Source organism: Plectropomus leopardus, chromosome 4, assembly GCF_008729295.1.
Source record: "Plectropomus leopardus isolate mb chromosome 4, YSFRI_Pleo_2.0, whole genome shotgun sequence".
NCBI lineage: Eukaryota > Metazoa > Chordata > Actinopteri > Perciformes > Serranidae > Plectropomus > Plectropomus leopardus.
The window spans coordinates 6,606,114-6,633,155 of NC_056466.1; the positions used below are offsets into that span (position 1 = coordinate 6,606,114).

The 27,042-nt window shown below is 39.9% G+C and overlaps 2 protein-coding genes across 2 annotated transcripts in view; both read left to right on the forward strand.

Annotated features, from left to right (window-relative positions):
- The window catches only part of LOC121941603 (neuronal acetylcholine receptor subunit beta-2-like), a 45,174-nt gene extending 33,248 nt beyond the window's left edge, over positions 1 to 11,926 (forward strand). Inside the window, exons 11-12 of the mRNA XM_042484430.1 lie at positions 10,938 to 11,077; positions 11,897 to 11,926. Of these exons, the coding sequence (XP_042340364.1) occupies positions 10,938 to 11,077; positions 11,897 to 11,926 (170 nt within the window). The remainder of the gene's footprint in view (positions 1 to 10,937; positions 11,078 to 11,896) is intronic.
- chrna6 (cholinergic receptor, nicotinic, alpha 6) lies at positions 402 to 26,211 on the forward strand. Its single transcript, XM_042485043.1, has 8 exons — positions 402 to 542; positions 10,938 to 11,077; positions 13,296 to 13,340; positions 15,661 to 15,770; positions 17,829 to 18,036; positions 19,388 to 19,999; positions 22,940 to 23,212; positions 26,086 to 26,211. The coding sequence occupies exons 3-8, from the start codon at positions 13,314 to 13,316 to the stop codon at positions 26,209 to 26,211; spliced, it is 1,356 nt and encodes a 451-aa protein (XP_042340977.1). The 5' UTR covers positions 402 to 542; positions 10,938 to 11,077; positions 13,296 to 13,313.
- Positions 26,212 to 27,042: the final 831 nt, after the last annotated feature.

Genomic DNA, 27,042 nt, shown 5'->3' on the forward strand with positions numbered 1-27,042 from the left:
AGAGTATCCATTCAGAAACTTTCGCACAAAAATGCAGTATAATCCTAGTCTCATTATATGATCAGTACTTCCTAAATACATGCATTCTCGCAAAAACAAAACAAAACAAACAAAACAAACAAACAAAACCCACACGATTGTAATCATGTCAGCACAAACATTCTCATTCCTGTTGCGTTACAATCACAGACTATATGTAAAGTTATAAAGTTATAAACAGTTTAAGGTTTCAACGCTGCTCAAGTGGGCCTTATGCGCACGCGCGGCCAGGCAAACCCAGGGCGAGCTACCCGGAGGCGGAAGTGTTTGAAATTGTGGCGTTTTAGCGAAAAACATTTGTTTGGGAAAGACATGAGCAACTGACTGCATAAATATGACTTAAATCACGCTGCGGGAGTTTGTAAACGGATGTTTTGATAAAACTTTGCAGCTGAATGCTCAAATTCACGATGAATGTTCACCTTTTTTTGGATTCTTCTTTCATCGTGGCGGCGGCACGCGAGGAAAACAAAGTTTTCTTTACGACTTTAAGGCAACACGCGGTGAGTAAGCAAACTGATGTTAAAGTTAGCATCTCGTTGGGGACGTATTCTTTTGATATGTGTGTTTTGTAAGACACGTAACGCTGCTGTGGGCACATTTCCTGCATAATATTAACAGAATGAGGAGATATTTAGGCGATATTGGATGAATGTTCATCTGTGCAAACTGCCAACCTGCTTTAAAGCTTTGCATGACCAAAGCATGACGTTTCTGTGTTTAGACAACCCAAAGCACTGTATAAAAACTTAAAGAAATACTGTGGTTTTGATCAGATATTTAAAAAAGAAAAGTTCTAGTACCCTAAAGCGAATATTTTGGGCAGTGGACATTAAGAGTTGACCGATATTTGTTTTTCAGGGCTAATACCAATACTGATTATTAGTACTTAATGAGACTGATAACCGATATCTGAAAACAATATGCGTTTACTATAAACATGAAAATGTTTCTGTCAATATTTAGAAGTCGGAATAGCAAACTCCAATGCAAAGCTTTCTTTAGATCCCGATAACAGATGTTTAATTAAAACTTTTAACATTATCTACAGCAAGTTCCCTGCAACTTTTTAAGAAATAAAGTTCAGGGAAAATTTGACTAAAAAAATAATGAATAAGAACAGTTTCCTGAGGTTTTCCAAAGTAAAAGTTGCTTCCATGTGGACACTTTCTTTGCATGCATTGCAGACTGCTGTCTCTGGTGGTTGAGTTTGATACGCACACTTTTTCACGAGGCTACATGATTTTATCGGCGAGCATTAAAATAAAACACCTGTACAGATAATCAGCAAAATGCCAAGTAATGGTCCTTATAATCGGCCAGGCTGATAATCTGTTGACCCTTAGTCAAAATGTTGTGCTTTGTAAAAGCTTCCTCCCTGTGACCTCTGTCTAATAGCTCATGCGGTCGATAACCAATACCGACATCGATATATCCACTTTTTTCCCACCTAAATTTAGTGATTAATGTTTATTTTCCGTAGTGGAATTACCATCATATTATGCATACTCATCACAATGGTGCACCATGTTTTGCACATGTTCAATTTGTAATATTGGCAGAAATCAAAATGTTGGCTGACTCTGATATTTAAAGTTAAAGCCAATATCTGCCGATACTAATGACGTGCCGATATTATTGTGCATCCCTAGTTCAGAGTTCACTTAAATCCTGCTTTGACAGTGTGGATGTTACCAGTCAACCCGTAAAAACAGCAATGAAATGTGTTTGGAGGTTAAAAAGTCATGATTCTAGGTGTCAAGGTATCATCACCATGTTAAGTGCAACATTTCACCACCAGACAGATTCTCTACATACGACATCTGTCTCACACCTGTCTGTTTTGGGAGAGGGATCTCTCCTCAGTTGCTCTTCCTGAGATTTCTATCATTTTTTTCCCCTATTAAAGGATTTTTTTTAGGATGAGTTTTGCCTCAGCTATTGTGAGCAACAGAGGGATGTCATATTTTGTAAATCCCCAGAAGGCAAAATGTGATTGTGGGGCTTTATTAATAAAATGGAAATTGAATTACAATTTGTGATTGCTCTGATCAACATAAATATAACCCACATCAAACCCGTAACATCACATCCTCTTTCAGGATTGAATTTCGGCAAATTGTGTTGAACAGCATGCTGCACCTTAAGCTTTTAAGCTTTTAGCCTCATACTCATCTACTCATGTAGAGGTCCCCGTGCCTTCAAAATACACAAAAACATAAAGAGTAATGGCATGTGCGCGTGCATACAGCATATATATGTAGCCTGTGGTGCTTTCCAAATGTGCTGCTGCTAATGTGTGACTTCAGCCTGTAGGTATTTTCATCACGCTGTCCCTTGTTTTCAAATAGAGGCCGCTCTGGATTTGAATGCATGACTGATGATCCGGTCAGTGAACTGTGGTGATGAGGTGTGTGTTTGTGTGTGTGTGTGTGTGTGTGTGTGTGTGTGTGTGTGTGGCTGCGTGGTAACAAAGCTTATATCACAGTAACATTTATAGAGCAGAACACAGAGCAGAGGGGGCGTGGTTAAACACAAACTGAGTCACAGATAAATGTGTTGAACACCTCACACTGCAGTGCTCGCTTCACAGCGCCGTAATCGTCCACCTGTTGTCATTAACGTCCAGCTGACTGCTTTACCACAGCACCTTAAGTTTGGGAGCGTTTTCTTAATTTCCATGAAACACAAATCCAGTGTCTGTTGACAACAAAACATATTTTATTTTATTTATTTTTTTTATTTTTATTTTATTGGCTTTCCAGGGTTAAAGATCCAGTGTGCAGCATTTAGGGGGATTTATTGACGGAAACAAAATTGAAAGTTTTATTTGGTATACTCAACTGAAAATAACAATGCTTGTGTTTTTGTTACCTTAGAATGAGCCATGTATCTACATAGGGAGCAAGCGCTCGTCTACAGAGACTGGCGTGTTGTACCACCTTGTTGCTACAGCAACAACAACACAGGCGCAAGAAAGGGACATTAACTTTCACATTTCATGTCAGAAAAACAGATTTTATTTTTTGCTTTACACTGCTTTATATTTTTACCAGTTTTATTCAAGGGGTCCATTTTTTTTGGAGAGGAAGTGACCTCTGCAGATAATTTCACTCCGGGTAAAACCTCCTAAACGTCTGGATCTTAAGTTATCACAGAAAAAAAAGGTGAGCACACATACCGTGCTGGGCTGCTGTCCTGTCTCCGACATGCTAAACAGTGTCGGACAAACACTTATTTGAAATGTGAAACTGCTTTATTCAGTGTTTTTACTGATTCTGGTCCGTTTGTTTTAGAGAGGAGGAGACCTCTGCTGATAATTCGGCTCAAGCTTAAAACCTCCCGAACTTCTGGATTAGAAATAAGATGAGCACACATTAGCTGGTGCTGAGTGAGCAACCTGTCTCTGACATGCTAAACACCAAATGAGAAACACTGGTTTGCAAAGAGAGACTACTTTATTCAGTGTTTTTACCTGTTTGTATCACCTGGTCCATTTATTTTGGGGGAGAAGGAGACCTCTGTGGATAATTTAGCTCCTGTTAAAACCTCCTGAACAATGAACACTGAAGGTTTTCTGACTTGGAGTCCGTGTTTGGCACACAGCAGAAGTTTCAGCTGGTTGCAATCTGCAATCCTCACCACTAGATGTCGCTAAATCGCCCTAAATCCTACACACTGGACCTTCCAGAAGACATTTTCTTAAGTCCAGAGAGAAAATGGGCTCCTCAGGGTGTCATTTACACTGCATCAACAAAAAAAAAGTTTTAAAATGAGAAAACCATTGTTGAGATATTGAACTACAAAGGTTGAATGACTCCCTCACATAAAACATATTCAAATTCACGTAACCCACTTTTTGGGGAAAGCGCCTTGAGGGGAAGATGTGCAGTTTGTATTTGATCTGCTCATTTTGAACGTTAAAAATGTTCATTTTTTTGTCTGCATGAAAGTGTGTGAGTGCACAGAGACGTGTGCGGCCTTGTGTGAATGTCGTTAGGCTTTTAATAGCTCTGTATTGGCCCGTATGTCTGATAAAAGAAAAGACGGAGTGAATGAAAGGAAGTTGTTTGCAGGGTTTTGACACTGTGTAGTTGCGATGAGGAAGAGCTTTCTGCAGTCGGGGCCGTCTCATCCTTTCCTGTTCCATTTACTGGACACACACACACACACACACACACACACACACACACACACACACACACACACATGCTATCCTATCTTCTGTGGCTCTTTGCACCTGTCTCTCCACTTTCTCACCCATAAATCTCTCAGGTTCTGTTGCTGTCATCAGCTCTCTGCTTCATCTTACTCGGTTTTATCTCCGTCTTCTCTGCTGTCTCTCTCCCTCTTTTCTTTTCTCTCCCCCGTTTAATCTCTGTCAGTTGACTTCAGCTCATTTCAACTCAGCTTTACGGGCACAACAGGAAAACAAACAGCATGAGCAGAGCATTTCAGCTCATCGCTAAGCAATTACTCCTTTATCCAGTGTTTACCATACAAGCATTGAACATGCCCAAGATGTAAAAGTCTCTTTCAGCGCCGTCCCTCGCGCTCTTTCCTCTCTGCCTCGCTCGCTCTCCTTTAAAAGCATTTGCATGCTCAGGGGAGAATGAAGGCTAAATGGCTCTCTAACAGTATCCTCTCAAACAGCCCATAAAATGGTCTGTCCTTCTCCATCACTCATTATCCATCCTTCACTCTCTCCTCCTTTCTCCCCTCTTCCATCCCTTAAAACTCGCTCTTCATCATCGTCCTCAATGGCAGTCATCTCTGGGCTTTTTTTTTTACAATATGAAGGTTGACCTTCGACCCTCATGTCAAGGGTGCTTTAAATATCTCATGGGATCTATATTTTACTAACTTGCTTTCGAAGTGGTTTTCGACAGTTTCTGCACAGTGACTTTAATAATTGATTCTGTACGTTTGAGTGCCTTAACTGTACGTTCTGCTGCGTTTACTGTCATCATGACCTCCTCTTCCTTCCTCATTCATAAACTGCAGCTTATTTTCTTTTAAAAAAGGAGTCTGGTTGATTAGACTATTGATTAGATATATTTAGCACAGCAGCATTAAAAAAGACAATTTTATACATTTTAAGAAAAAGAGACATGCAGGGGAAAACCCAAAAACCTTCAAGGGGCTAGACGAGTGGGGTTCCCTACGAAACTATCAGTACAATATCTTGACTTTGAGGTAAAAAAAATCATAAAATTGCAAAACAAAAAAGAAAAATAAATTAGATATAGATCCTAGCTACACAGTAATGTCCAAAGACATATCCGGCTGCCTCCTAGGTTTGAATTATTAGGTTATTATGTTAGGACGCAGGCAGTTGATAAGCATGACTATGTCTCAGCTGTGGTCAGAGAAGAAATGCTGGAAGGACACAGCTGCTACATGTTTGACATGACAGTACAGAAATACTACACAAAAGCTGCTTAAACTACATGAAATTAAACTCTTATTACTTAAAAAGCAAGTGCTGATCAGGCAACCCAATCTCCAGAAAAAAGGTTGCCAGTATGAATGTTGCATGTGTGTGTTGTTATGTAGCGGATACGTTGAACGTTGTTAATATTTGGTTAAGTTAAGCCTGAAAAACCACTTGGTTATGTTTCGAAAAAGATCACGTTTTGGCTTAAAACATCTTGTTTTTGGGGCACAGTACCTGCTGGAGGAGCAGTAATGTCTCGGTAGAAAAACATCAAAGAAACACTTTCTGTGGCACTATGCCTGCTGGGAAATAAGCGGCGGGTTGCTAAAAATTACTCACGTTTTGTGCCTAAATTGATACAATAATGTGATAATCATATGATAATAAAGAGTTTCCCACACACTCGATTAGTTGTGGCGGGCCACCACAGCTAAATCATACGCGGCCACAATTCAATTTTTGGAGCTGGACTATTAATTAAGAGCTCTATTAAAATTTATATACTATTCAGTAATTTATAGCGCGCTTCAAAGTAAAACTTAACTGTTCATTATGTCTAAAAGTTTACTTACAAACATCTGTAAACAGCCTCTGATCCATGACTTGATTTGATCACCTGTGACAGGATCTATCGAACAGTTATCGTCCCTTTGAGTGACAAACTGCTGCAGGTGAAAGAAAGAATTTCAGCCTAAACTATTGGATTTCAGAGTGAGAACACAATGATAGTGATGACAAAAAATACACAGCGACACTGACAGTATGATTGTAAAATCACGGTGTGGTACGCACATTTGTACGTGCTGATTTTATTCATCCAGAACAAAACACATACTCACGCGTAGCAAGACTTTTGTCTTCCATTTACTCCCATTTCGGAAATCATTTTTCCCTCCTTCACCTTTTTGCCGTGTGATATGCAGATGCTGGCATGATGAAAGTAGCCTGTGAAAGATGGTGGATGAGATAGGTAGAGTAACTGGAAAGAGAGAGAGAGGGAGAGAAGTGAAATGTGGCAAATCCAGATGAAAGTGGGCAGAACCTGTGGCTCATTTTCTGTCATAATTGGTTATTTTTCGATTCCCAACATGAAATGCATCTGACCATGTTAAGTGTGTGTGTGTGTGTGTGCGTGCGTGCGTGTGTGAGTGCAGGGTCCTGTTTTGATCAAAGAGCTGGTTTAGTCAGTGGATGTGTAGCAGAGAGCAGCTCTGCCTTTTTGTAATTATACCAATAAGTAGCCGATGCACCATGACAGTCCATTTAAGTCCATCTAATTTCTTCACTTCTTTTCTTTTATCTGCTAATTACAGTTACCTTTCATTCTTCTCTTCTCTTCTCTTCTCTTCTCTTCTCTTCTCTTCTCTTCTCTTCTCTTCTCTTCTCTTCTCTTCTCTTCTCTTCTCTTCTGCTGTGTATTGGCATAGGCTGTTTTCGTTTTTTTTTTTGGCAGACATGGATCAGATGTAGTGTTTGGTATCATTCTTCTCTTAAACACTACTTTAGCAATGTAGCATTATGCACATGGGCACAAGGCTGAAGTCTGGATTTCACATAATCTGTCTGAGTGACATCTTAAGAAGGCTTTGCTTTAGTTTCACACCTCTCCTCCTCTCCTCCTCTCCTCCTCTCCTAATCCTCCTGTCCTCTCGGGTCCTCTCCTCCTCCCTCTCCTCTCTCTCCTAATCCTCCTCCTCTCCTCTCCTCCTCCTCTCCTCCTCTCCTCTCCTCCCACCTCCTATCCTCTGTCCCCTCACTTTTCTCCTCTCCTCTCCTAGATCTCCTCTCTCCTCCTCTCACTCTCCTCCTCCTATTTTTTTTCTCTCCTCTCCCTCCTACTCCTCCTACCTCCCATAATTCCCTCCTCCTCCTCCTCCCTCATTTTTTTTTTCCTCCTCTCCTTCCTATCCTCCACTCCTACTCCTCCTCTCCTCTCCTCCTCTCAACCACCGCCTAGTCCTCTCCTCTCCATCTCCTCTCCTCATCATCCCTCCCCTCTTCCTCCTCTCCTAATCTCCTATCATCATATCCTCTCCTCTCTACAGTCCTCTCCTCCCTCCTCTCCTCTCTCTCCTCTCCTAACCTCCTATCCTCCCCCCCCCTCTCTCCTCCTCTCCTCTCCTCCCCTCTCTCTCTCCTCTCCTCTCTCCCTCTCCTCCTCCCCTTCTCTCCTCTCTCCTCTCTCCTCCTCCTCCTCCCTACAACCTCCTTCCACCTTCTCTCTCCTGTCCCCTCTCTCCTCTCCTCTCCCTCATTCCCTCTCCTCTCCTCTCCTTCTCCTCTCCTCTCCTCTCCTCTCCTCCTCCTCTCCTCTCCTCCCTCTCTCTCTCTCCACCCTCCTCTCCTCTCCTCTCCTCTCCTCCCCTCTCCTCCTCTCCTCCTCTGTTGTTCTCTCCAGAGGGCTGTCACCATGAGTTCAGCACCAGCTGGGTTTCTGGTGTCATTGTTGTCTGCATGAACAGGGTTATCTTTTGCCTTTGAGGAAGAGATCTTGAAGTAATAGGGTCAACACCGTTTCATCATTAGGATTTCAAGGCCTCTCTCCAAAGAAGTCCAATTTAATTAAGAGTTTTTCCTCTCATCTAACTCAGTTTTGCGGGTTTTAATCAAATGAGGGTAGTATTTAAAAAAAAGAGTTTAGGGGAAAACAACAGAAGAACCTCGAGGCAAAATCTGCTGCTATCTTTGAGTTGACACGAGTTCTGCAAAGTTCCTCTGAGCGCTAGATGTCTTCTTTGTCTTTCTGCTGCTGCTGAAATTTCTTTCTTTGTTTGCTCGTGACTTTGTTTGTTTTTTTCCTTCCTTTCTTTATCCAGGCTTCCAGGGGATCTTTAAAAAGTCTTAAAGGGCATTAAAGTCCTTAATAAGGCTTTAATTGGTTTTAAAATGTCTTAAGTTGATCTGTTAAAAGTTTTAAAAATGCAAAAAAGAAAAGGATTTTATTAATTGTTTCTCCTGTTTTTTGGGGTTTTGTTTGGTTTTGCGTAGTAAAATCTCTAAATAATTGGTAATAATTAAAGTTTTAAATCGTTGAAATGCCTGTCAAATAACAATCACGCAGAAACGGATAGAGGAACCAACAACACATGTACCACATCCAATCTATTGAAAAATTAAAACGTTTTTTTTTTTCAAGACAAACCATGTGTATGCTTTTATAATAATATATGTTTTCCATGTGTTGGTCATTTTTTTTCTGCATTTTAAGTATATCATCTAACTTTTTAACTTGACCAGAAAAGTTGCATTTCTGTTATCATAAACATTTGGGAAAAATTGCTCCGTTCCGTGTCATTCAGCATTAAATTGTCTTAAAAATTTTAACTTGTCTTAAGCTGTAGGAACATTGTTTTTCATTTTGTGTGTTTCCTCTCCTCCATCCAACAACCTTGAGAGCTGCCCAGCAGAGACGAATGTGGTATTATTGATCTAGATATTAATAGAGGATGATGGGGAGCGAGTGGGGTTTCCGTGTGAGAACTGTAGGAGCACTGGTGGTCTTGAAGGAGGAGGAGTGGGTGATCACCTTCATAAACAGCAGGAGGGATAACCGTCATGACTCAGTTGGCCTCGAGGCAGCAGACTGAGTGGGGAACTTTCATCTCGTCACTTTGATATGTTTCACTTTGAAAACTTTCCCGGCTTACACTGCCGGCTTAAACTGGTTCATCTTGGAAGAGTGTTTGGTTTTCCTGTTTTTTCAATATCATAACTAGATTTAAAGGTAAATAATAATAAAAAGTATTTCAGTCCTGGTTGATTTGTCAGCATCTGTGGTTAGTATGGTAACAGCATGTGTTGTTTAATTAGAATTTGGGGATTAGCAAAACTTCTGCAGCTAGTTTGTCAGACATACATCAAACAAGCAGCTGTTGAATCTGTTTACAGTGCAGCCAAACAAACTCATGTTGTGTCAGTAAAGACGTCAGTCAATATTGTCCCTTTCCCATCATATCATGAGCAAGCACAATCTTATTTCATAATGCACATGGCACGAATAATTCTCCCCACAGCAGCAATTGATCTGACCCCCCCAAAAAACCAAACAAAAAACAACTAAAAGGTAATTACTGAATGTTAATATGCTGAATGGCTATTGGTTCCAAAAGGATGACCATGATTCATATAAAAAAAATGGACTTTGTTAATGTTAAGAATTAGGACATTGGGTATATTTAACAACCATAGGACATTGTTTAAAATTCACTACAGTTTGGATGCACATGAAAACATAAAACTTTAGCATTTTAGCATTATCCTTAAAAGTAAAATGTTTCTGTTATGTAAGTCTAAGGACAGGGATATAAATGGGAACACAGTACGGGGAAATGGAAAAACCAAAAATCAGCACCTCCTCCTGCAACTTGATTCCTCACCTGTGCTGAAAAAAAGAGAAAACTTTCAGCACTTCATCTGCTGTCCTCAGGCTACAGCCTTCAACTCCTCTGCACTAAGTTAAAATAGCTTGCCGTGCATTTTCCACTCCGCAGACATGCTGATATTGTGCCTCGGGCCTTTTAGGCTCCTTCCTGGATAATTAGTAAATAAGGCCCTACTTATTTTGGTTATGTATACAGCATTTAAGCTGCAGTCCAACCAAACGCATACCTATATTTAGGTAAATTATAATAAATCATGCACTCATACAGGATGAATCCCCTCAGCTGCCAACACCTACCTAGAAAAGAGGACATGCTTGTCACTGTGATTTATCTCCATTTAGATTTTTTTATTTGAGCTTGAATAAATTCTATTCTAGGATATCTTGGATATGGTAATATACCACCTGCCCATAACGCTACCTAAAAAAGCAGACAGCAATACTCTTGGGGCATTCAAACTGGAACTCCTACATGAATTTCAGCTGTGGTCAATTAATTTATGAATCCAGGTCAGTTCCAGCTGTTTGCAGTAATGCCAAGTTCTGTTCAGACTGAAGTGCAGTGAACCAATTATCCTACAGAATAACAGATTATTTATCATTTAGAGTGGACATGGCTGCTTTGTGCTCCCTGAACAGTTGTTAGTTCTCCGACTCTGTTTAAAGCAGCCCGATCACACAAAGAAACACGCTAAAAGTTAACTCATGTCACAGACTCGTTGAAAGTAGACTTTTAACTCTGATGATCTGAGCAGACGAGCTATAATCCTGAGGGACTTCTTTATAGACGATTCATCAAATATCATGAAACATTAATCCACAAACTCAAAAGACTTATTGATGTGACGCTGCGGTAAAACTGGAAACGGATGATGTCTATTTTTCTCACAGTTCTAGGCTTTCAGAAATCTATGACTTTTTCCAGACAATTCGATTTCCACGGGATCTGTTGCATTTCTTTCCCTCTTCTTTTTCTTTCAGTCTCTTCCTCTTTTTTTATTCACATTCACTCATCCAGTCAATGATCTCTCTTTCTTTCTGTCTCTCCCTTTTGTCTCTGCTCCCTTTCTGTCTGTCCAGACTGCTATTCATCCAAGGCAGAGGACCGGCTCTTCAGGAAACTGTTCAGAAGATATAACCAGTTCATCAGACCGGTGGAGAATGTCTCTGATCCCGTCACTGTGGAGTTTGAGGTCTCCATCTCGCAGCTGGTCAAAGTTGTAAGCTATACACCCAAACACACACACAGCAGTAGCAGCTTAGTTTCCAGAAAAAAATACCTGCAAACCACAGATATGTTACATTTGCACATTATTTTTTACAGAATACATTAAAATTTTATGTTTCAACAATGCTGTGGTTAATGTGTGGTTGGGTTTAGGCACAAAATAGAAACAAAAAAAGAAAAACTTAGTTCTCCACTTTTCATGGCATTGTTTTGACAGGAAATGCAACCATGTCTTAGTGAAGCAAACAAACAAATACCCAAAAAAAAACCCCAAAAAAGCTGTACGTGCCACTGTCCCTACTAAGCAAAAACTGCTTTTCGTCGAACTATCCTGGCAGAAAATGCTGTGATGTCTCCGTAAAAAACAACCACCTTTCCTGCACTAGCCAAGCTGGAAATGTGGCCATGTCTGGTTAAAAAAAAACAACTGCTTTTCATGGTGTTATCCTGGCAGGACATGCAGCGATGTCTCGATAAAAAACACCCACTTTTCACAGCTGTATCCCAGAAAGAAATGCAGCAAAGTCATGATAAAAAAACAACCCCTTTTGTGACATTATCCGATCAGGATCACAGTGATGTCTCTGTGAAAAAAACAACCACTTTTCACGCCACTATTTGAGCAGGAAACAAGCGCTTGACATGGCACTGGAAAAACAAATGTAACATATTCATGGTTTTCAGAAAAGTACAATGCCAACATTTTCTTGTGGCGACTGGGCTGAGAGTATTCACATCAAGGACTCAGTCCAACATGATATCAAAGGTGTTTTAAGCACCTTTGCACATTCATGTCCTCCCTGTGTCTCAGGTGAATGTAACCAAAATCGTCTTTCACTAATAGCATCATCTCAACAGTATGTAAGTGTCTGTGTGAGCTGCGAGACGTCTTCCAACGAGCATCTTGATCATATTTCCCACCTTTGATACAGAAAGGCAAAAGATAAGCTGCGGAACGAGAGAAGTGAAAGCAGAAAGTGAATGCAGTCTTTATTTAGTCTGTTCAATTTCACGGATTCCGAAAATGTCACACAGTGTTGTTAGACACTGCTGTTTTGCTTCGGCAATGTTAAGTTTAATGCGGGTGGGGGATGGTTTGGGGGATTGCAGCACATCCCCGGGTGAAAAGAGGTTTTCGGCTCAGAATGGAAATCCTCAGATTAAGTGAAAATTGCCTGCAGGAGCCTTTTTCAGACCGGACTGATACGTAGCTATATCTGCTTGCTCGGCAAGGTGAGATTAATCTAAAGGTGAGTGTTTGGATGTGTGTTCTTGGGAGCGCTGAGTGAGTGTGCCACAGTGTGTCTGCACATATTTTCACACGTCTACTTCTATTCAGCGTATGTGGCCCATGCATTTCTGTATGTGGTTTCTGTTGAATTCTGTGAGTCACAGGACTTCAAATCAAACTGAATGAGGGTCACGGAGAGAGGTGGAGAGGAAGTGACATCTGTAACCTCGCCATCTATTATTAACTCACTCATGGTCAACCTTTTCAGTCAGTCAAGCCCCACTATGGAGGGCAAAGGTCAAAGGAGGAATTTCTTTTTGAAAATGTTTAATTTGTATTCCTGGTGTGTTTCTTTTGTCCTCTTTTAAAGGGACATTTCACCTTCAAATAAAAAAAAAAAATGCATATTTTTCTGTAGTGCTGTTTATCAATCTATATTGTTTTTTGTGAGAGTTGCTAAGTGTTGGAGATATTAGCCATATAGATGTCTGCTGTCTCTCTATATTTTAAAACTCAACAGCAATGTCTTTTTCCAGAAATCATGTAATGGTTACTCAAGATAATCCACAGACCTTGTTATGACCTTGTGTTTTTTTCTGCTGAACTAAACCCCCCTACTGAATCACTGTGCGCCAATACTGCTAGCGCAACTAGCATAAAGAGGCCACCAGTAATGTTTACATTTCAAACTGTTACAAAAACGAGCCTCTCATCCACGAGTAGACACACTTCCTTCTGTGTGGTGGTATGGTCGGCAGGTGTATTTTGGCAAAAGAAAAAACAACCTACATGAGACTGCTCACAACAAGGTCTGTGGATTATATCAAGATTTTTTTTTTTGTTTTTTGGGTGAACTGTCCCTTTAAACCCCATATGGCATGCACTTTACTTGTCCTTGTATCAGCTGCTGTATCAAAAACATTCTCAAATGCACAAATTTCTGCTGGCTAACAATGTCTCTTCCTTCTTGTCTCTGCAGGATGAAGTGAATCAGATCATGGAAACAAATTTATGGCTCAGACATGTAAGTGCACACACACGCACATGCACGCTGAAAAACAACCTAACACTCACACATAGCCATCACACTCAGCGTTTATTAACTATTTCATTGACCTTTAACCCTGTCTTGAGGTCCACAGAGACAGAGGTAAGTGAAGCCTGAGGAGGTCATATATGTTTGCACATACCAATACATACTGAGCAGACATCAATATGGGATGCCACACGCTGTCGCTCTCTCTCCCTGTGTGTGTGTGTGTGTGGGTGTGGGTGTGGGTGTGGGTGTGTGGGAGAGAATGAATGTCATACATCACTGAAATGTTAAACACAGTGAAAAATAAAGGAGATGTGAGGCGCAAACGCGAAAACAAGAAAACAAAGATATCTCAGATAGACACTTGAATGCAATCAGCTGGTGATCAATGTTAGCAGTATGGTTAGTCACGCTCCGTCTCTCAGCAGATCTATAGCCACAGACCCTGAACTCCTGGCCTCCCACAGCCGGGTATTCTCCTAAATAACACATTTTGTCTCTGTCTTTTAAACTGATACCTTCCTGATACCGCTTATTTTTTTTTCTTATTATTTTTCTGTATTAAATCTGTATTTCTTTAAAAAAACACAAACATAATTTAGGCTTCAATCTAAAATAAGCATTACATACATTGTGCTTTTAAATCAGTGACTAACTGCGGCCAAACAGCTGCTGGATGCTGATGTGATTCGGTTGTGGATAAGATGACGCTGTGATCGCTGAGCTCTCAAATGAAAATGAATTGAAATGCCTGTAAAGGCTGGTCGTATTTGTTGTCTGTAATGGCTGAGCTGTTTATTTATAACAAGGCATCACTAATGAGAAGCTGTGTCAACGCCACAGTCCCTGATAAAGACTTTGAACCGCAGCCAATGGATTTACAGTGTTAGCCGTTTTAGAAAGCCCCCCTCGATGAATTTATTGCATCTGTTCTGCAGTAACACTGCAGGGGATTCCTTCTGCAACAGCAGACCATGTTTCGAAATGTGTTGCACTTTATGCTCCTTAAAGCCAAGCTCAATTCACTACTTTTAAGAAAGGGTCACATTTTAAACAGTACTGAATACTTACAGCTGATCTTTGTGCTCACAACACTGAAGTAGCAAAATGTAAGAATCATTTCTCCGCCTCCTTCCTCTAACCATAAGGAAAAACATCAAATCCGTATCCTCTATCCATTTAAAATCTTAGATTATATGGGTCATAACTGTATTAATAAAAAATACATTTACATAAATGAATTAATCAGTTAATTAAGTAAAAAGAAAATTAAATTTAAAAATTTTGGGAAAATTAAAAAATTAAAAAAAAAAAATTAAAAAAAAAAAAATCTAATAAAACAAATAAGCAGTCAATGAAATAACGCAACACTCCAGAAATTGTCATGAAATTGGTAAATTTAGAAAATTATCTTTTAAAGGCTAGGGGAAAAACTATATTTTTATGATCAAAACTGCATATTTAAAATTATGTTATAGAAATACGGTAATTAATATTTTTTAAAATCATTTTAAAACCTTTTTCTCATGTTTTGAAATTAACCGAGCCCATGTGCTCAGGTTTTTTAAGGGTTAACCAAATAGAAAGGAATAAGAATAATAATTACATGAGTAGATTCATCTATATTTTATAAACTGTATACCATATACCTCGACCTATGAGAAATTACATCTCCAGCCAATCATATTGTAGAATAATGAAAAAGCCAGTGTAGCATGAAGTGGTTAATTAAACAGCTCCCAGGTCATAACTGGATATTAATCCGCCTTGCTAATGAATGAATTCATCTTGAATGACATGCAAATAGCCAAGACTAATGGATCTACGGCTCATGAAATGTTACCCTCAGGTTTGTTGACAGAATAGGGAGTGATGGCACAGTCAGGGTCTGTCAGTGAGCTATTTACTCAGAAACTCCCCTTCTCTCTGAGCTGCTCTGTATTCAGATCCGATTGATGTTAGATGTCTTATCATGTGCTTTGTGGCTCAATTACCAGGAGGAAGTGCATCAAAAAAAATACATGTTTGCTGGATTTTCCATGAAAGCAATGAACGCACTCGGGAGCTCTGTGAAACTCGTGTTCCTGTCTATAAACATCAGATTCTTTTTGCTACCTTATCCTTATTTGGCTCCACTGTAAAACATCAAAGGAAGTTCTGCCTGCAGTATAAATATGTATTTCAAAATATTCCCATGAAGGGGATCGTCTCTGCTGACTAATACTGTCTGCAGTGTACAATGCAAAACACAAAACAGATGGTTGACTCCACAATATGCTCTCAATGTTTTTCTCTTCTTGTCTCTCAGATTTGGAACGACTACAAGCTGCGGTGGAAGCCGGCAGAGTTTGACGGGATTGAGTTCATTAGAGTCCCATCGAACAAGATCTGGAGACCCGACATCGTGCTCTACAACAAGTGAGACTGACACATTCATCACTATTGTTTTAACTCTTACTGCAATTATTATTAGATACACAGACAGAGATTCAGACATCAGAAAAACAACAGCACTGGTTATTTGTTAAAAACTAAAAACAATCTTCATTCATGTTTCCCTGACAAATGATCTGGGAGCTTAAGTGGAAGTAGCATTATGCTTCATATCCCCTTAAGGTCAAGGTGGATTGTTCTGTGTTGAAGTGTCTGCCTTTGACATCACAGTTTTTAAGCCCACAACATTACTGCTTTGGTTCTTGTTTCCAACAAAAGCAGGAAACTGATTTCAGCAAGAAAAGCTCTGATAAATCCACTGTGCACTGCCTGCCCGGCACCAAACAGCAGAAAGACAAAGTAAGCGACTAGCTAAAGAACACAATGAAGCATTTTGAAGCTAAAGAGCTGCAAATAAAAGTGAACATTGGACTAACATTTATAAGATTACATTTATTAAACTCGAGCTGATGCTGCTCTGTGTCTGCCAACCCAGTATAACTCCTAACTCATTTTGTATCTAAGCTCGGTCAGTCGCCCTCAAGTCAGCGCACTGAGACACCCTTTAGCAGCGGTATTCGACGCACCAGACTCCACTTTTTACACTCTGAAAAACTGCCTTGTTATAAAGAGCAAAATAATTGGCATAAAGGCAGGCGGAAGGAGAGGATGATGGGAGAAACAAACCTCAGATGTTCACTAGGGAAACTGCTGTTTGTGTCCCGTGAGACTCCAAAGGTCAACTGGGGTATTTTAATATTAACAGTTGTGCTAGTATGTAACGCACACTGCACTAGTGACATATGTCACAAGAAGTTGCATTATGTTAGCAACAAACAAACTTATTTTGATGCAAGCCATGATGTTTTTTTCTAAACCTAATCACGTATTTTGTAGACTAAATCTAAGGAAGTAAACCTAAAAAATGTTTTTTTTAATACAAGTTTCTAAGTTTATTTTAAAAAGAAACTATGCATTTAACAAGCAGAGAGTCTACATTTCCTTAGGAAATCATTATTTATTTTGAAAGGACACAATGCATGTCACGAGCATAAATTTAATTGCCGTCCCTGAATGTCCAAAACTGACACTGCAGATGTACCTGGACTGTCAGAGTTTGATGTGTAGGGCAACTTACCAAGCATTGCTGTTTGACAATTTGGGAGTGAGAATATGTTGTCTGCAGATGTGTTGGCCCAGTTTGCGATCATGTTCGCCATAAAAACTGAAGAAAAAAAAAGCTGAAAACCTGATGGTGTTGTGTTTACAGCTTCTGCTGCCCCCAAGTGACCAAATGAAAAAAACAAAACAAAAACAATAGCTGCTTTTAATTAAACACATTTTTCTTATTTTCCAAACGAAACTTAAGTTTATCCAGAGAGATGGCAGTTCAGAAACTGCTCATGACAGTTTTTTAATGGTCACATTGGCATATTTGGAGGGCAATGACAAAAAACCAAAAGAAACACACTACTTTGTCCTTTCTGCATTAGAACCTCTGTTATTAACATAATTAAAGTATTACATTAATGCCAAGTAGCTTGAAAAACAAATGTCTGTTATATCTCTAGCTGCTGGGCTGTGCAACAGACTGTACCGTAATTACACCGAAATATGCTGATGTCTTAGTCTATTGTTCAGGGTTAGTTTGTGCTCTAGTCTTTCAATTTCTGTTCACTTAATTGTGGCCTAATTCCTTCTTTATACTCACAATAGGGACTCGTAGTGTTAATCAGAGACATTTTTATATTTCACAATAATGCCTAATGCATTTTCATTGTTCTCTGTCTTCAATCCTGATCCTCTCTTTCTTACCTCCATAACCTCCTCTTTTTATCTTCTCCCCTCTCTTTTGTTCCTCGCTGTCATTTTCTCCTCGCCTTTCCTCTCATTGTTTGATGTCTCTGCCCCCCTCTAACCTTTGTGTCCTTTTCAAAACCCACATATGCTTGTGTCATATCTCCTTCTCTGCCATGGGACTACACTGCTTGATTACACACACACACACACACACACACACACACACACACACGTCATAAACAGTGCTGTAGGTGATTTCCTGGTGGAGGATAAGACCAAGGCTCTGCTGAAGTTTGATGGCACCATCACCTGGGTTCCTCCAGCCATTTTCAAGTCCTCCTGCCCCATGGACATCACCTACTTCCCCTTCGACTATCAGAACTGCTCCATGAAGTTCGGCTCCTGGACGTACGACAAAGCCAAGATTGACCTGGTACTTATAGGATCGAAGGTCAGTGTTTGTGACTGTGTCCAAGTTTGCCTACAAGGAAAACTCGGCTAACACTCATCCATTTAGATACTGCATGTATTTACTGTACGCGTCATTATTTTTGGTTTTTGTTAAAGACACACTCCACTGATTTACCAAAAAGTCCAGTTTAACACATGGTTTATGTCATCAAACGGTAGCTGTCAGGCAACAAAGCTACCTGGTTAGGTTTGGAAAAAATAAAGTAATTTGACTTTAAATTAGTTTGCTTGTTTGTCATGTTATGTAATGTAACATAACCGAAAAATGTCTTACAAGGGGCATTGGTGTGCAACGACTACGTAAAATACATATCGTTATGTCACTTTACGTTCAAACAACATTGACTTCGGGCTCCACACAAGGCATGAACTGGAGTCTTGTAGGTTCAAGTCTCATTTTGTTTGACACATCCACGCTATGCAGACTTTCTCGCTCTTTATACTACGTCAGTTGCTCTCAGCATCAAGTATTTGCACTGTTGGGTTTATACTGGAGTCAGTAAAAAGTTCAGTACATCTCAAAAAGACACTTAAGGGGCTAATCACAGCGAGACTCATCGCGGCAGGCGCGACCGCTCCAAAAACGCCCCGGAAGCACATCCGAAAAAACAGCCGAGCGCGGGGCTGCGTGCACATACTGCATGTGTGTGGCCAAAACTGACATTGATGACCTGGAAATAAGAATGGGCTGGTCATAAACTTGGGGCGTGGAGTTTGAAAGTTGTGGGTATTTCGATAGCAGGAAGGGTCTAATGAAAGATGTCACCGAGTTGAGTTTTCTTGTTTGCTCAAGAAAACATCAAAAAACAAAAAGTACCCCTTAAAACATCAGTGTGTGTTTTGGATATAATAAGAATTAAATGTTGGAAATTATATTTTAAGAGTAACATTTTTGGAACATTTTATGGTTTAACATATTTGTTTTTTGCAAACTTAAAGGGACTCTGGTGGATAATTAGTGGCTGCACTTGCATTTTCTTCTTATTTTTCTCTTAGCTTTCTCTTACTGTAAGATTTTCTGTGAGTGCTGTAAACATCACAAGACAACCTTATTTACTGTAAAGTACAGTGATCAGAGTCTTACAAGAATATGCAGTTTTTTGAGTGAATGTAGACAGAAAACTCTGGTAAACGATCTTTTTGAAGTTGTTTTTCACATTCAACAAATCCATCTGCTTCTGGAAAAAAACTATTTAAACCGAAACCATAAGCCTTATAATGTATATATATAATATAATGTATGACCAGAGTCTTTGAAGAATGACAAAGTGACACTGAACTTCATTAAATCATTGCAGGATTTGATTTTAAGACCTGTATCCATCTTCTAGGTGAACCTGAAAGACTTCTGGGAAAGTGGCGAGTGGGAAATCATCGATGCCCCAGGCTACAAACATGACATCAAGTACAACTGCTGCGAGGAGATCTACCCAGACATCACTTACTCCTTCTACATCCGGCGGCTGCCACTCTTCTACACCATCAACCTCATCATCCCCTGCCTCCTCATCTCTTTCCTCACAGTGCTGGTTTTCTATCTCCCGTCCGACTGTGGAGAGAAGGTCACGCTCTGTATCTCCGTCCTGCTCTCCCTCACTGTGTTCCTGCTCGTTATCACGGAGACCATCCCCTCCACGTCGCTGGTCATCCCGCTCATTGGAGAGTACCTGCTCTTCACAATGATATTTGTCACGCTCAGCATCGTCATCACCGTGTTCGTGCTCAACGTACACTACCGCACGCCAATGACCCACACTATGCCGAGTTGGGTGCGCTCTGTGTTTCTTAAAGTGCTGCCGAGGATTATGCTGATGCGGAGACCGATTGATGAAGACACCAAGGCTGGGGGGTTGGACAGCAGTGGGGAGGCAGGAGGAGCTGGAGGGGGAGGAGGAGGCGGAGGAGGGAAAGGAGGAAAGAAAAGGAAGAATAGCTTGATGCAGGTAAGGCGTCCCAATCCCAAAACATCAGCTGCGTTTCTTTAGCGGTCCCACTTTCCCTTGTTCACTTACCCTTCTCCCTTAGTTTCAGGTGTCAGCAAACATCGCAGTGGGTGATCAAACACCAGTTGTAGCTTAGTGCGATACTGCTTTTCACATATCATCAGAAATATTTGCAGACTCATTTCAATGAAGCGAAGGCATCAGCTGCAGAGAAATTCAATACATCGCCAGGCACTTGGCAATTAGCTGAACTAGTTTCCGTTTAAGAAATTATAATGATTATCATAACTGTCATAGCTTGGGTTTGTAATATCTTGCAAAACAGCATTTTTTAATGCCTTTGCATATCATGATGGGAAAAAAGAAATTGCACAAGCTGTACAGTACAATAATCAAAGTATATATTGATTGCAATTAGTTGTATGACATTCTTCAGTAAATATAAACCTATCAAAGGCATTTTATTTAGAAACTATGTATTAATAAATTAAATCTGTTAGATTCATTAGAAAAAGTGAAATTGAAAAGCATAAAGGATGGTGAATTTATTTAAATTGTATTTAATGTTTTTTTTTTCCAATTTGATCATCTTCTTCTTTGGTGGTAAGTAAATGATGTGCTTTACTGCCACCTAACCATGGATGTATCCAACATAAATGCAACGATTACTATGATTTTAAACAAATTGGCAGCGCACAAATAACATTACACGCTTGACATAAAGTCACATAGGTTAAGTTTAGCAAATAAAGTTACATAAGTTAAGTTTAGGCAAGTACAGTAAGATTGGTTAGGTTTAAGAAAAGAAACATGGCGATGACATGCCTTAAAACGTTGAAAGACTTAAAGTTTTTCATGCTTCCAAACACCAGTTTCCTGGGGAAAGTCCTGATGTTTTTTCTCGCTCCAAATACAAAACTGCAATGTATTATGTGTGATATACCTCTCTGGAGTGACCATTGTTGTTGACTCGTTCCCTCGGCCCTCTGAGGCTCAATCTCACCAAGTTCACTTCAGTTTTTCAGACAAATGAAACAACAGTCATGATGGCGGCGGGGATCCCCCTGAGGGCAGGTCAAAGGGGGCATGTTGAACCGCTAATGAAACGCAGCTATCTTTTCCACTTGAGCAAGGCTCTGACCCAAGTGTAAAGTCCAAGTGGACCTGTTATATAAAGCACAGCAAGTTTGGGGCTTATGTCATCTTGATGTGGCTGCACTGGACCACAGTATTTGATGAAGGCCATATGAGGCCAGGAGTAGATGCACTACTACACCAAACACACTTCAGACACCTTACATTTACTGTGTGTTATTGGATATTCTGGACTTTCAGAGAGGCTCTAATGGAGGCAATCATAGTGTTTCACTCTGTTGTTCACGTGAAAACACAGAAGAAGTTATATTAGAAAATTTTAAAAAGAGACGCACAGAGAGAAATTCAAACCCTGGCTCATTTCTCACCTCCTCACAGCTGCTTAATTATGGTGTGAAGTGGGTGTGAATGTCCACTATACCGGCCCATGAAGAATCCATACTCATTTATACATCTATCTTTTCAAATTCAGTTTACTTCTATAGCTATCCTAGTCTTGTTTGCTTCTATCGTTGATAAGAGAGGGCACGTGGGATTACACTAGTATACCAACAACCCAGTCACCAGAAAACATGGTTACATGGATACATTACATTTGCACATTATTTGAGAGCTGATATGTTAAAACTTTACTCTTTTTCAATAGCGGTTCAAATGTGTTAAGTTTGGGCACAAAAACCACTCGGTTATGGTTAGGGAAAGATAATGTTTTGGTTTGAGATATCAAGTTTTTGGGGGCACTGTCCTGGCCGGGATGGCAGAGATGTCTTGGTAAAAAACAACCATTTATCTTGCCACTATCCAGATAGGAAAAGCAGCAATATCTTGGTTAAAAAAAAAACCCAAAAAACTGCTTCTCATGCTTAAAAAGCCATCCGAAACACAGACACGTCCCATAAAAACATTCACATTTTGGGGCTGAAAAGCTGAAGGAATAACAGTACATCCACATTTTGGTACCCAAATAGCTGCTGGAAATACAAGACAGACTCACTAAAACACGAGCAATTTTGTTGTTTATTGGTCTTGAACAATGGTGTCCAATTTGGCAGTCACCTAGGTGACACACCATCCACAATATCCCCTCCTCCTTCAGCTTTTATATTAGATTACTTTCAAAACAATGATGTGATACCTAAATTGGCAAATGTAACATTCATGATTTGCAGAAACATACAATGCCAACATTTTCTTCAAGCTACTGAGCTGACGCTATAGACTTGACTTATTTCTGCAGCTCTGAAAGACAACTCTATATCTAAAACTCAATCAAATGTGTTTCAGCTGTGGGACAGGGAACATTACAGCGGTCACCGATTGTGCTAGATCTCAGGCAGATACAGCATGGCGGAGCAGTCAGGGGAAGTAACTGAACTGTTTCCAGCAGTAAAACAGGTTTCTTTAGAAAATGTATTCCTCCTTTTGGGAAACAAACTTAAGATTACCTCTGCCAACAAACTGAGTGTTTTTCTCCATTTCATAGTTTGCTTATCAGACCATACAATAGTCTTGCAACTTCAAGTGCTCTTCTAAAACCTTTTGGGATTGAGCTACTCACTTCCTGAAAGTACTGCCAGGTGAATCTACTAAAAAACTTTCCTCCGCTGGTGAAGAACTTTAAGAAAGTTCTCAAACGCAGTGCTCAGAGGATGTACTTGTTAAAGGATTTTCTCCCAAAAACACTGGAAAGATTCAACTCTTACCTCAATATGACCTTGTTACCGGTGCAGTTCCAGATTTATCCCAGAGATCCCAATGTTAAATGTGTAATTATCACCCGAAAATGTTGCCTTTGAGCTAAAGCAGAGTGTGAAACTTACTTTGAACTCTGGTTGTGATCCCCAGCAGGTTGGAGGAGGCTCTCTGAACTGTCTGGAGTTTGGGGACAGTAAGCTTTCATCTGTTGAGGGCTGCACTGGGAAGAAATGCCCTTGCCCCTGCCAGCACGGGAAGGAGACCCCAGAAACACCAGATATGGGGAAGATATCCCGCCAGCTGAGTCCACAGAGCATCAACACGGTGGTGGCCTTTTCTGTGGTGTCACCTGAGATCAAGCAGGCCATCGAGAGCGTCAAGTACATCGCTGAGAACATGAGGAGTCGCAACAAGGCCAAAGAAGTGAGTCATTCTTCTTTCCTCTGTTTTTGATCACTCTGAATATATAGAATTAAGATTTAAGATTTTCCACTTCTGTTCAGCTATCCTCAGAAACGTGCAAAAATTAGGATGGGTGTTGGTTCTTTTTAACTGTGAGGAATTAATTCAAGTAGTATTGAATTGTCTCTAGCCAAATGATGCCTGCATGTGATTGATTTTGCGATGCTGATCCCATCGTGGACTGTGCTGACTCATTGCTGATGAGCAAACTTTATGTTTCTCCCGTCTCCAGAACCGCTCTTTCACTGGTTAACTGTTAGTCAGCTCAATCAGCACGAGCCGTTAAATGGTCCTGATAAACTCATGCCGACAATAAAACGGCTTCCATAATAACTGTTAGGTAACATTAGCTATGTGATGCTAACAGTTAGCTCTGTCACTGTGTGTGTAGCCAGGTGGACTCTCACAAATGTACTAAGCGCAGAGCTCACACTTCTGCAGCAGCAGCTACACACAATACTGTCAATGGTGTGGTGAAGTCGAGCACGGTGTATTTAACGGAGCTATCAGTACAACATGCCGAAATGCCACCCAAAACTTTTGAAAGTATGACTATACAACACACCACTCCAGTCAACTGAATGAAGTACTCTATGGTGTTTGTATCGCTTCAAGAGTACTGGTATTGGTGCTGGTATCGTAATTTTTTAACAATACCCAGCCCTAGCAAGATACACCTGTAGGGTTTTCTTTTGTGTTGTTTTTTGTTGTTTTGCTGACATTTACTGTCAGATTTTTACTGTCTGAGCAAAGTAAATGAACACATCCTCATACAGTAGTTTGTGTGATATCTAATGAATTGTGCCTCACAAAAAGGCATCATGTTGAGTAACGCAAAACGTTAAGTTATGTAGGTCAGGTTAGATAGTTGTTTAGGTTTGGCTGTACCTTAAAATACTTTAAAGTTCACTTGATGTCACATGATTCCAAACATTGGTTTTCTTGGTAAAGGTCCCTTGTTGTTTGACCCATCCACCACCAATCCAGCCTGTCTCCTTACACAGATTTTCAGTCTTTATACTACTTCTTTCTTTGCTTCTGTTAGTGCATTACCATTCCCAGTTCTGTGGGTCACATACAAATTGTGTTGCTTTTCGTAGTTAAACATACAAACAGTACATGAGCAGATACTGAGTAAATCCGTAACATTCATCAATGAAAGAACAGAGACTTTTCTGCAGAAAAACAGTATTCTTTTCCCTAAGTAAATATAGAGTAGCAAAGGATAATTATTTAGGCAATGCTGCAATACAAAGTTTTAAAGTGTCAGCTAGCTTTAGTGAACACGAAATAAAAAGAATAATGAAGTGAATATCAGCTTAAGATAAAGTAAAAACACATCTGAGGAGGGAGACAAATGGAAAGAGTTTAATGAAGAAGAATTTTTAAAAAAATCTAGACTTCAATTAAATACATCAGAATGCCATTTTCAGTATCGGAGATTGGTTAAATGAGGTTTATGACAAGACAGGTGGCATGATGTGACATTTGAAAAAATAACATGATCAGAAGGACCACTCAGGGAGAGGAACCCTCCGTAACTGTAGACTGGAGCTATGAGTTTAAGTGCACTTTGACCTCCTGTGAAATATAAATAATCAGCTGCTTCCTATTTCCTCAAGTTATTTTACTGTCTAATATGGAAAAAGTGAATTAGAGAAAAAGAGTTAACTGTGTCACAGACACAATTTTATGCACTTGACACCAGTTTTAAAGTAGTTTAGATAATTTGGTTTTAGTATTTGCTTATTTACAACATGTCTTACTGTGTGTGTGTATCCTTTCCCGCCAGACTATATATGTGTATATATATATATGTTATAATACTTAATAGAATGACATAATGGAAGGTAGAAATAATTGCTGATATATAAAAATATTATAATGCCAAAATATATAATATAGTTATAATTAATCACCATTACTTTTAAAGAAACATGCTGGCAGGGGCCACATACAAGACAGCTGTCACTGTATCGTCCCCTGAGGAGAAAACTTCTTTACTATATGTGTTGAATTTAACACAAACAACAATAATATATTCATTTTTCAGTCTTGCTGTGAATACAATTCAGCTGTTTTAAGCTGTACCATTTTAGGAAATACTGCACTTGATAAAAAATCTGGATCAAGTCACACAGGAAATATCATATTCCAGAGTTTTTAAACTCTATATAAACCTACAGTCACTCATAGAAAGCAAACGCACAGCGAGCGTGTCGATGCATAATGTATTTATGCAAAAACACCCGAAGCAGCGCGGCCTGGGAGAGCTGTGCTGTGATTCTGCACAGCGTTGTTGCAGATGCTAACCTGCGCCATAAGTTAACAATAGTGTAAGTTAGAACCAAATAATTTTGGGCTTGAGTCGAGAGCTCTCCCTCCTCTCTCTGTTATGAGCACAGTGGGTGAAATCTCCCAATGGAGAGAAGCAGCCTTTGATATGCAAAACTTGTGGCTCAATCAGCTTTGTCTAAACGCCTGTCGCTGCTTTGACGCTGTGGTTTGAATGTGATTATCATAGAAATCCCCCCCTCCCGTGTAAATTATGTATCAGTTTTCTGTTGGCTTACAAGAAATGTTCAACTTTTTCTCTTCCTCTTTCTTTCCTTGTTTTCATCTTTGCCGTGTAATCCTCGCCTCACCCCATCGACTCCCTCAAACATCCCACCCTCTGAGATCCGAAATCGCCTATTTACCCTCACTGTGCACCTCTCCTCGCCTGCTTTTTATGAATAAAAAAACAACCCTCACTTTTCATCTCTCATCTGTCACCACTGTCACTTTCCTCCGTCTGCTCACACGTCTTGTATTGTCCCCTCACTCGCTCACAGGTGGAGGATGACTGGAAGTACGTCGCCATGGTGATCGATAGAATCTTCCTTTGGGTGTTTGTGACGGTGTGCGTCCTGGGAACCGTGGGCCTCTTCCTCCAGCCGCTTTGTGGCTTCGTCTCATAACTGCTAACCCTAACAGGGTTCACTGTCGCCCTGTGTCGACCAATCCTGAACAAGTGACTAACTCTCAGTTGACCAATCAGAAGACAGAGTTTAAAGTCCTAAAGCGCTATTTGGTGTGCAGGTTTTGCTTCTTGCCTTTTGCAGAGAGCAGTTAGAAAGAAACAGTGAAGTTGAGGAAACTGTTATCAAACTGGCTGTGTGAGTAACAGATTCAAAGATTATAATGCCTTAATTTTATGCCTTTTATGGCTGCTTATTTTATCTCACAGTCATTGTCATAGACCCTACAAAATAGCTAAAAAAGCTGCACTCTGCACTGAGATAAACTTCACAGAAACAGGAAAACGTGCAATGTATCTACAAAGCCTGTTCTTTCAACTTTCTTGACCCTTTGAACAGTTTAAGTGCACAAAAAAATACTATAAAATTATCAGAATGATATAAAAACAATATAAAATAAACACAATAAACTTTATTTGAATGCTTTTTAGTTCATGGCTCAAAATAATTAAATGTATCTCTGTTTTGCAACATTTGTTGATGTGGCAATGTGTTGTATACAAAGAGAATAATGAACAGTTACTGCAGCCGGGCCAGCAACACAAAGCAGCTACTGTGGTTTGTTTGTGGTTTACATGCTGCCTTTACTGGAATTATTTTGATGGTATAATAGGAAGGTCTTAATGGGAGCCCCTTTTTGTCAGTAAGATAAAAATAAAAAAGAAATTAAGACACATCCCATAGGTGATTATAGTGAGAAACTTTACTGAAATAATGACTTACTTTTCTCAAAATAATGACCTAGTATCTCAAAATAATGAGTTAGTATCT